The sequence below is a fragment of the Ylistrum balloti genome, unplaced genomic scaffold (genome assembly GCF_031769215.1).
Source record: "Ylistrum balloti isolate Yb309-2 unplaced genomic scaffold, AGI_CSIRO_Ybal_v1 Utg371938, whole genome shotgun sequence".
Lineage (NCBI taxonomy): Eukaryota > Metazoa > Mollusca > Bivalvia > Pectinida > Pectinidae > Ylistrum > Ylistrum balloti.
The window spans coordinates 103,374-115,220 of record NW_026782951.1 but is presented as its reverse complement, the minus strand read 5'-3'; the positions used below and the strand labels follow the sequence as shown (position 1 = coordinate 115,220).

The 11,847-nt window shown below is 32.5% G+C and overlaps 1 protein-coding gene across 1 annotated transcript; it reads right to left on the bottom strand.

The window, feature by feature from the left end:
* Window positions 1–7,546: 7,546 nt before the first annotated feature.
* Window positions 7,547–8,525, bottom strand: LOC132563961 (uncharacterized). The gene is made up of 2 exons (XM_060228716.1): window positions 8,348–8,525; window positions 7,547–8,121 (listed from the first exon to the last, which is right to left on the bottom strand). The coding sequence occupies exons 1-2, from the start codon at window positions 8,523–8,525 to the stop codon at window positions 7,547–7,549; spliced, it is 753 nt and encodes a 250-aa protein (XP_060084699.1).
* Window positions 8,526–11,847: the final 3,322 nt, after the last annotated feature.

Genomic DNA, 11,847 nt, shown 5'->3' with positions numbered 1-11,847 from the left:
TTGGTATTAGTGTTAGAGTGCTACATGTTACTCATTTTCCCAACCACTTGACATTGGCTAGGCAGAGTGTTTGTTTTGTGACACATTTTGCAAGACACATAGACAGTCCCAATGTATTGCAATATCAGTATTTTTTTGTAGAATTTTTTCAGGCATGTCCAGAACTCCATTTACAAAATTTTGATAAGTTCCATACCAAGAAAAATAGTGGGTTCTTAAAATCTGAGTGAGTCCCACAGGAAAAGCATAAGTCCAGGACTCCAATATCCGAGTGCCAAAAATCATTGAATATCAACATTATCATTCAATACTGCATAAACACACATCCTGAGACAACAGTGTAACATTGTGTACAATAATATGGCATCTTTTATATAACTGTGATGTCATATTTATATTTTATGTGCACATTTTGCAATATCTTTTTTCATGACATTGTTCCTTAGCAAATTACATGTTACTTCAGCTAGCTAAAGGTCTCTGGCTTTGTTTTTTGTTATGTAATCCTCTAACATTTTTGGAGTAATTACATGTGTGGTATGATAGCTGCCTTTGTATGACAGTCACAATTTAAACCATCAATGTACCTAAATGTAATCCTCTTCTCTCCCAAACCAACCTTCACCAACTCTCCCCGGTCTTCCCTTGTTGGTACATAATCCTGTAATTCGTAAACAAATAATTAATTTTAAAATGTCCGGCCTAATTTCAGATGTTTCAAAAATTGTTTCACAGTGTATTGCTCAACTGTATGCTGAATGTGTCTGAGAAGAAAACCAGCAATAATCATTACCACTGGCAATACCAGCTACTGACTTCACTTTTACTGTATAGTAATATAGTATTACAATGTATAAGCTTGAGGTGATAACTATTTTCTATAGATCTTTTAGGTCAAAATTTGATACGTGCCTGCTTTCAATACTATACTGATGATTATGGCAGTCTTAGACTGTATGCAAAAAAAAAAGTTTTTGTGTGCAGGCATGTGTGTTTTTCTATATGTGTATTTTTATTTGCATCTTGTACTTGAATACCATCCTGGGGCACACAAGCCAAGGTACCTGTGAATTCTTGTGTGCAGATACAGCTGTAGTGAGTTGTCATCTAAGTACAATCTGGTATGAATAATTTCGCTTTAAAAGGTTTTATTTTTTAATTGAATTATCCAATCCACATGTACTTTATTGTACATTTGTATGTACTTTCTTTACAAAACTATATTCCAGCCACCTTTAAAATGACATGTCGATACGATCTGACGAAAATGCGATCAAATTCTTTTTTTTTTTTTTTTTTTAACTGTTGACTTTTTCATTTTTGCCAAGTTTAATAGAGTTGTAAGCCTTGAAATCTTGATATACATCACAATTCTTCAGACTTTGTGAACCTGATAAGCACCAAATGTAAGAGCAACTCAATGAAAACAGATTAATATCTGTACGTAATGATCATACCTCTTACATGCGTTTCTTTTTTTTTTTTTTTTTTAAACAATCATTTTATTCAAAGAAGCATATGTTATATAACAATACATTACGTGTTACATACAAAACATGTACATTGTTAACTTTACACCACGGACTAAATATACAGTTGTAGATATTTACATTGTTTTCACTCTCTTTCTTTACACTACGGACTAAATATAGATATTTACATTGTTTTCACTCTCTTACTTTACACTACGGACTAAATATAGATATTTACATTGTTTTCACTCTCTTACTTTACACCACGGACTAAATATAGATATTTACATTGTTTCCACTCTTTTACTTTACACCACGGACTTAATGAATATACTAAAAATACACACACACACATACACACACACACACACACACACACACACACACACACACACACCTACAAATAGAAAAATTAGCCTGGTATTGGAAATTTCGTGAATTTAGCGCAACCCCAAATCGTTCAGGGGGAATAACTCTTATGTTACCACTGGCACGTGTACACGAAAGTCGCCAGGTTGTCGCCACGTGGAGCAAGCCAGTCCTACAATTTACACTCCTGTAGGGTAAGTAAATACTAATTTTATCCATAATATCATTTCCATATGTGCAAGAACCAGAAAAGATTTTTTTTTCATTGTAATATTTTCGAGCTATATGTAACACTATCGGATAACTCAGAAATACAGGTTGTACAGTTGGCCTGCCTAGTCATACAGACGAGTAATGTTTATCAGTTTATATTATCTTTATACCTTCTATATATATAAATATACATCTTTATATGACAAAAAATTAAAATAATAGTGTTTTGTTAATGCAAGTTAATAACTATATGCCCTTATTAGTATGCAAATGTGAGTCGGTGGGTCAAGGTCGGCAGACGCTTCTAAACCACGTGGTGTGTTTGTTTGTAAATAACTGATCTTTTTTATTTACAGGTATGCAGTGTATGGATTACAATATTGTATGTCGTGCTTCCGGATCGAAGGAGATTAATATGCCTGCAACATAAATACAAGATGTGATTCTCATAAAAATATGAAAAGGTGGATTATATGTCTATACCCAACTGTTCACAAGCTACTTGGATAAGATGATGAATTCCGGTTCCGGTATATTTCTTTATAGCTATAGTCATACGCAGTTCACTCTTTAGAATATTGTCTATGTTGATGTTTATTGATTTTTGTTCACTTACATAATATCCTTTATATATTGCATAGGCTATATAGGTTAATAAGAGATTCCAAGAACAATGTTTCGTAAAGTTATCATATCTTTTTTGTACCCCATTTTTCCAAAGAGATTGTTCATTTTCGCTTTAAATGCTGCAATGTATCTACAATTTGTGAAGAAATGATCATATGTTTCTATAACCCCACACACATTACATAACGGACTATCTTTAATTTTCCACTTATATAGTAGTTGACTATTTGGTAGTATTCTGTGTATCAATTTCCATCTAAAACATTTTCAATTTGTTATCATTAATATTTGTTAAAGTGAAGCTAATCATCTTTTTAAATCTGTCTCCCAACTCTGTTGTGCCTATGTCAAATTTGTTCTCCCAAGCAATATATGCAATTGGTTTTATTGAATTCATTTTAAGGAAATTGTCATATATTTGTTTATTCGAAATTTCGTCTACACAAACTCTTTTCACTTTATTCCTAAGTTTAACAGTTAGCACGTCATAATCATTTTTTATTTTGAATTTTTGTATGTCTGAATATTTTAATTTTTCTTTCCATGTTTTAGGAACAGATTTTTTAACTACAGAAACTTGTGAGATCCAATCTCTCTTATTTTTAAGCTTATTAAAAATGATATTTTCACTTATCTTTCCTTCTTGATCTAAAATGTCCTGTAGTCGTAAGAGTTTACTGTCAATCCAGTTTTTATATATTAATACTTTATTTTCATTTTTTATATATTGATTTCCCCAAATTAACTCATTTGCTATGTCTTCTATTTTTTTTGGATATTGTCTTTCACCTCCCCCGATTGCAATCCAGGATTTCAAAATGTCTTGGTAAAATAGAGGGATATTCAGATAACCGTGTATGTTTTTTAAATTTTTTGGGTTCATTGCAAAAATAAGGAGATTATTTCCATATTTATTTAAATAATACTTAGGTATGTATGTCCATAAGCTGTTATCAGTTTTAAGTTTTTCGACCCAGCTACATTGTATAGTTATCACATGAGATGTTAAATCTAACATTTTCAGTCCCCCGACTGCATATGATTGACATAAGTTTTTCCTCTTAATTTTTTCTGTTTTCCCATCCCATATATATTTATACATGATTTTTTCAGCCTTTTTTATTACATGTTTTGGTACTGATATTACAGAAATTAGATATGTTAATTTTGGTATTAGAAGTGATTTACATATTTGAATTCTCCCAATCATAGTTAACTTCCTTCTATCCCATAGATTTACAATCCTCTGCATTTTTTCCAACTTAGTTTCCCAATTTAATTGCTCTATTTTCTTGATGTCTAAACTGAAATATATTCCTAATGCCTTAATACTTTCATTGGTCCAGTCTATGTTTTCATGATTATCATCTATTAATATTTTGTTGTTTCCTAACCTGATTCCTTGCGACTTGTTTCTGTTTAAAATTAATCCGGATAAACTTCCAAAAATTTCAATTATATTAAGAGCTTTGGTTACATCTGATTTAGTTTTTAAAAATAATGTAGTATCATCGGCTAATTGTGAAATTTTAAAGTCTCTACTTTGTGATTGTTTGATTTTTATGCCCTGTACATTTTCATCTTGTCTGATTTTAATGGCCATTATTTCTACTGTTATAACAAAGAGAAGTGCCGATATTGGGCATCCCTGTCTAATTCCGCGTGTGATACTAACATGTTCTGATAACCATCCATTATTTGAGACTAAACAATTTATTTGATTGTATAAAGTTGATATCCAATTCATAAAATTTTCCTTAAAACCAAAGTGTTTTAATACAGATAACATAAAGGGCCATTCTATTGAGTCGAACGCTTTTGCAAAGTCCAGAAATAATATGCTTCCATCTAATTTATTTTTTTCTGAATAATCAATTATGTCATTAATTAGTCGAATATTGTATCTAATATTTCTTCCCATCACAAAGCCATTTTGATCTGAGTTAATGATTTTTGGTAGGATCTTCTTTATTCTTTCTGCTAGACAATGAGCTAATATCTTATAGTCCACATTTAAGAGTGTAATGGGTCTCCAGTTATTTAGATCACAGGGATCATTTTTTTTAAAAATCAGTGAGAGGATTCCAGTTCTTTGAGACTCTGATAGTTTTCGATTTTCATAACCATTATTTAGGCAATTCACTAATAACTCTTTAAGATGTGTCCAAAATTTTCTATAGAACTCAACGGTCAGTCCGTCAGATCCAGGAGATTTATTTAGTTTCATTTTTTTTAAAGATTTAAGACATTCTTCTTCATTTACCATACCCTCACATTTGTTACTATCTTCTTCACTTACTCTGTTCTCTAAGTTAACAGAATTGATATAATGTTTAATTTCTTCAATGTTTGGTTCTTTTGTTGTATATAATTTTTCATAAAATTGTTTTTGTCTGTTCAGTATTTCACCTTGCTCAGTCAGTATTTCCCCATTTTCATCATATAGTTTGTTTATTGACTTTTTCATTTGTCTACATTTTTCCAACCCCAAGAAATATTTATTGTTTTTTTCACCTTTCTCAACCCACTCTGATCTAGATCTTATTTGATTTCCCTTTGCTCGATGTGCATAAATTACTTCTATCTCTTCTTCAATTATCTTTATCGCCTCTGTGTTTGCATTTTTATTTTTTTTTTTCTTGAAGTTTTTCTTCTAGATCTTTCAACCTATTTTTTCTTAGTTTTGTTTTTACCTTCCCAAAATATATAGATGTTTCTCTTATTTCTACTTTACATAAATCCCATATAGTTTGAGCTGATAACTGATCATTACCTTCCATTTGTTTATATCTATTTAAAATTTTGATTATCATTTTTTGATATTCTGTATCATTCAATAAACTATTATTAATTTTCCAGTAACCAGGGCCTCGTGCTACAAGTTTTATGTCGACCATTAGCGAAACAGCTTGGTGGTCTGTGTATTTTATAAGAACTGGTCGAATATCAGATTTAATTACCTTATGTATAATTCCTTCCTGTACCAAAAAGTAATCTATTCTACTTGCTTCTGTGGTAGAATTTTTCCTTTTCCAGGTAAATTGTTTTTTCTTGGAATTTTTTAGTTTCCATGGATCTTTCAATTTTAAGTCTTTTATTAACATTTTATGGCTATTTACTGGTTTTGTTGGTATTTTTTTTGATAATCTATCATCTGCTTGTTGAATTTCGTTCCAATCACCACCTATAATAATGAAACCTAGGCTATGGTTTGATATAAATGATTTCACCCGTTTATAGAATGTGTTTCTGCCTTTCCTGTCATTAGGTCCGTATATATTTACAATAGTGTATATATTGTCATTAATTTTCACATTAACAAGTAATAGTCTTCCTTCTTTATCCTTGTGTATGTCAATTATTTCTGGATTTATCTTTTTACTTATGAAAATACTAACTCCTCTACTCTGTGTTGTGCCAAAACTATGAATTACCTCCCCTTGCCACTCTGTTTTTATATATGGTACCATTGTTTGTTTAAAATGTGTTTCTTGTGTTAGGATAATATTGCCTTTCTGTTGCTTAACCCAGGCATAAAATCTATCTCTTTTTTGCTTTTCTCCTAAACCTTGGGAGTTTATTGTAAGAATATGTAGTTTACTAGTCATGGATTTGAAATTATAATCTAATTACACAACAAATAATAGTTAGTACCGTATATACAGATTAGAAAATTTCATACGATACATGCAAATAATATTGCTGTATATAATAATTAAAAAAATATGATCAATTTGGTAATAGTAATATAGATATATTTTAAAATTAATAGTACATTTTATATGTATTTTTATATTGAACATATCTAGTAAATACATACATATAAGCATTATAGTAAAATGAGGTTACTTCCATATATTAAGGTATATACATTTTATAAGTATTTTTATACTGAACATATCTAGTAAATACATACATATAAGCATTATAGTGAACTGAGGTTACTTCCATATATTAAGGTATATACATACAAACAAATTTTTTTTTTAAATAAATGTATATATACACTTGCTTTTACCCAAAAAATAATACATGTACTCTTCCTTTGTGTTATAGTGCTTATATCAAAGTACTGATCATACTACACTTACGTTACATTATAGTACTTATATCAAAGTACTGACCGTACTGCACTTGCTACAAGTTCTATTGCTCATTCAGTATACTTTAGAATCAAGGTAATTACAGTATATTGTGAACACATAATATTGTGACTGATGGTACTGTATATTTTTACATTTTATACACATACATTCTGTATTGTTGTATTGTTTATACATATTTTCACCTTCTATATACAGATTACACAAAATAACGATATCACATATACATTTCATTGTCTTATTTTTTCTAATTATTTATTCTTTCTCAAAGTACATATTGTACTCTTGTTAGATAAAATTGACAAATCATAGAGTGTATATTTATAGATAAGATTGTATAGTGTTTTGGTTTTTTGGTTTTTTTTTTTTTTTTTTTTTATGCACATACATTTGTACTGTGCCATATTATAGCAATGGTACACTATATATTATTTGTTGGTACTTTATATATATGTTCATATATTGGTATATTTTCCATTGTGGAATGTAAATTGTATATTATAAACACCTGTTATAATATTGATATATACTATACATCTCAGTGTGTATTTGTTGGTACTTTACATGCATACATGTATATTTTTCCAGACTCATTCTGTATTGTTTAGCATACATATCTTTTTCATCTAAATTATGTAGACTGTATACTACATTGTCCATTTTTTATATTGGAAAAGAAAATAAAACCTAAATCGTACATACATAAGTGGATAGCAATGATTATAGTCAACATATTCCTGCTTTTCACAGTTGTACATACATTTATATTGAATAAATTGAATAAAAGGTGAATAAGTTAGTCTTTCTTTTTTCACATTTTTTCTTTGCTGTTTGACCTATGTCCTCAGGAGGAGAGCGTAGGTCTGCACTCAATTGAGATGATTTCCTGGAAGGAGTGTTCTTCATGAATTTATCTAGCATAGTTTGTGTATCCTTTTTCCCTTCTTTGTTTTTCGCGGTTTTTGATTCTTTACGTTTTCGCGAACGCGATTTGCTCTCAGAAGCCTCCACGAAAATCTCTTTATTGTCTGGAGCATCAGCAGTAGTACTGGTGTATGCATCATCGTCCTCTTGATCATTACCAGCACTGCTACTGTCCGTGGAGCACATGTCGTCTTCAGTTTTACAGTCCTCATCATCAGCATCGCCATACTGATCCTGATCAACCCACAGTTTAGGACACTCGGGCTTGATGTGACCAGGGAGTTTACATTCCCTGCACACTTTTTCCTTTGTGCATTCCTTGGCGTAGTGGCCCTTCTCCAAACAGTTGCTACATGTAGCGTTCTCATTTGGCTGGCCTTTATGTTTCACCGTCGCTCTATATTTACCAATCTCTATGACAGATCAAATTCTTACAGGTTTAATACACTGACCAGAACACTCTATTAGCTGTCAAACAGCAAATATCAGTAGAAAATGACCATGCTGAAAATCTTTAATATCTCTGATTATAGCCAAATTTAAATACAAAATGGGTTACCTGTGCTGACTGCGATAAACAGCAGAATCGATGGACCCACTGGGGTCCACCAACATGGCCTCCTTTTGTTTTTCTGGTACCGGTCTTGCGAAGCATAGGCCTACTGTATGGGGAAAACAATCCTCTTACTGTTTGAGCAACAGATCTAGCGTTCTCAGGCCGTTCTTTTTCTCCACTCCTATCGGATGCACTGGCCGATTCCGATTGTAAAGCATCCGCCGCTCGCCGAAGCAAGTCTGCAGCCCGTAGTTGATTCATATTTAGTTTCGTTACTAGCGGCGGGAACAAGGAACGAAAGTAGACGAAAACCAGGTTGGGTGTCGTAAAAGTTTCAGTTGTTGTTTATTTTACTAACTCGGATCTTATACTATCGATAATATACTATCAGTACTATTTTGAATGTAAAGAGTTACGAAAGCCTAATGGTGTCAAAGCAAAAAATTTAAAACGTGGAAACATGCAATAACGCGAAAAAAACATGTAAATACGCAAATAAACCCGAAGTAACGTGATTTTTTACGTAATAACGCAAAAAAATGCGCTATAACGTAAATAAACACGTAATAATACAAATAAACACGTTATTACGCAAACTGAATACACATTATAACGCGAAAAAAGACGTAAAAACGTAAATTTAAAACTCGTAATAACGCGTAAAAACACGTAAAAACGTAAATTTAAAACTCGTAATAACGCGAAAAGACACGCAATAACGTAAATTTAAAACTCGTAATAACGCGAAAAGACACGCAATAACGTAAGTTTAAAACTCGTAATAACGCGAAAAAACACGTAATAACGTAAATTTAAAACTCGTAATAACGCGAAAAAACACGTAATAACGTAAATTTAAAACACGTAATAATACAAATAAACACGTTATTACGCAAACTGAATACACATTATAACGCGAAAAAAGACGTAAAAACGTAAATTTAAAACTCGTAATAACGCGTAAAAACACGTAAAAACGTAAATTTAAAACTCGTAATAACGCGAAAAGACACGCAATAACGTAAATTTAAAACTCGTAATAACGCGAAAAGACACGCAATAACGTAAGTTTAAAACTCGTAATAACGCGATAAAACACGTAATAACGTAAATTTAAAACACGTAATAACGCGGAAAAACACGGTATATAAGGGTATTTTAAATGCTAATTTAGATCTAAACATTAACGAAGATGGACGAAGTTGATAAAAGCATAAAAGTGTATTTTCAATTAGGATTCAGCAACCAGGAAATATTGGCCATACTAGCTCATTCAGATAAAGTTGTAATCAGTATATCTACTTTAAAACGGAAGTTAAAGAAATTAGGACTATGTAGGAGGAAGAACTATTCCGATTCACTTGAGATTGCAGTTTTCATTCTTTCGCAACTTGAAACATCGGGAAGATTGCATGGATATCGATGGATGCACTTAAAATGCAAACAAGCTGGGTATAATATTGCAAGGGATACTGTGTACCAACTAATGAAACTGCTAGATCCTATAGGGATTCAAAACAGAAAAAGAAAACGACTGAGGAGGCGGCAATATTTTAGCCCCGGGCCAAACGTTGTTTGGCACATCGATTCATATGACAAGTTAAAGCCTTATGGCATCGCTATCAATGGCTGCATTGATGGTTATTCACGATATTTGATTTGGTTGGAGGCAGCAACTACAAACAGCGATCCGAAGGTTATTGCCAACTACTACCTGGATTCGGTGAGGAAGAAAGGAGGGTGTCCGAAAAGAATCAGGGCAGATCTTGGAACTGAAAATGTTTACATTGGTAACATGCAGATGTTTTTACGCCGTGATCACACTGACGAATATAGTGGTGCAAAGAGCTTCCTAACGGGCAGGAGCACACACAATCAGAGAATCGAATGGTTTTGGGGATTGCTGCGGAAAGAGTTAGGACAGTACTACATGGATATATTTGCTGACATGAAAAATGATATGAATGACCTATACTGTGGTGATTTACTAGACAAATCTCTTATGCAGTTTTGCTTTCTAGAGATTATTCAGGTATGTGTATTTGTTATTTACGCCCATAGTCCGAGTCTGTATGTTGTCTTAATCTAAAAAAAAAGTTACTCGTGTATGAAAAATTGTAGAAAGGATGTTAGACTACCTAAATGTACTAATGGTCAAGTAAACATTGATAATTTAAAAATGGTTGGTGTTGTAACGAAGAAAGTTTTGAAAATTTCATTAAGGAATTACTGTAGTAGTTTGATTCACATATTAACACTTTAGATTAAATGGGTGGGGGTGGGGGTGTGTGTGTGTGTGGGGGGGTGTTGTCCTTTGAAATATTGACTTGAAATTTGAGTTATGAATTTGTTTTGGGGAAATACAGATCAAGTTCATGTTTTGTTTGTGTCGACCAAGTTTTACGACAGTTATTGCCCTTTGCTCAAAATTAGTTTTCCGGATTTTTGTCGGTTGTCCTTTGAGATATTGACTTGAAATTTTGGTTATGAATTTGTTTTGGGGAAATACAGATCAAGTTCATGTTTTGTTTGTGTCGACCAAGTTTTACGACAGTTATTGCTCTTTGTTCAAAATTAGTTTTCCGGACCTTTTTCGGTTGTCCTTTGAGATATTGACTTGAAATTTGAGGTATGAATTTGTTTTTGGGAAATATAGATCAAGTTTGAGGTTTCTATTGATTGACCTAGTTTTACGTGAGTTATTGCCCTTTTTCAAAATTATTCTTCCGGACTTTCCTCAGCTGTCTTTTGAGTAAATTTCTTTTGAGGTAATACAGATCAAGTTTTACTTTTGTCATGTTTTACCAGGTTTTACTTGAGTTATTGCCCTTTCTTCAAACTTATTTTTCCGGACTTCTCTCTGATGTCCTTTGAGATATTGACCTGAAATTTGGTATAGGAATTTCTTTTGAGATAATTGGAATAAAGGCCGACTCTTGCTGCGTTTGATCTAGTTTGACGTGAGTTAAAGAGAATCACAAAGAGAAGGATGTTTCTTTCAGTACCAGTATTAATTAGTTGGTGCATTTATTTTGGTAGGGAGGTTTGTGGGGACCGGTAGGGGACATGTATTGCTTTAGAAATACTCTCAGAATGCTTGTTTCATAATGGAACTTGCCATGCGAGTGCACATTGATGAGAGGTGTGTCGCGTACCAAATATAGGTCCCCGTGACCTTGACTTTGACATTTGACCTCCATCAAAAGAAACCTTGTCTGAGTGTGACTCGTATACTACATGTATTTCATACCAGAACTTTAAACTTGGCATGTGGTTGCACCTTGGTGAGACGTTCTATCGCGTACCATTACTATGTCACCGTGATTAGACTTTGACCTTCATCAAAGAAAACACTTTTCCAGTCTGTAATACTTATAGTTTTTCATACTGGAACTTCTCACTTGGCTTGTGGTTGCATCTTGGTGACATGGTGTGTCGTGCACCAAAAGTAGGTCACCGTGACAGTGACTTTGACGTCACTGTCCATCGAAGGAAAACTTTGTTCAGTCTCTAACACCTGTAGTATTTCACACTGGAACTAGAATATTGTAAAATCTGATGGGAAACTGTATTTTCTCAATTG

Bases quoted from the DNA above. Each gene is read 5' to 3' on its own strand.
- LOC132563961 (XM_060228716.1), bottom strand. From the start codon at position 8,525: ATGAATCAACTACGGGCTGCAGACTTGCTTCGGCGAGCGGCGGATGCT. The intron at 8,122-8,347 runs GTACCAGAAAAA...GATCTGTCATAG, and splicing joins GCCTATGCTTCGCAAGACCG to AGATTGGTAAATATAGAGCG.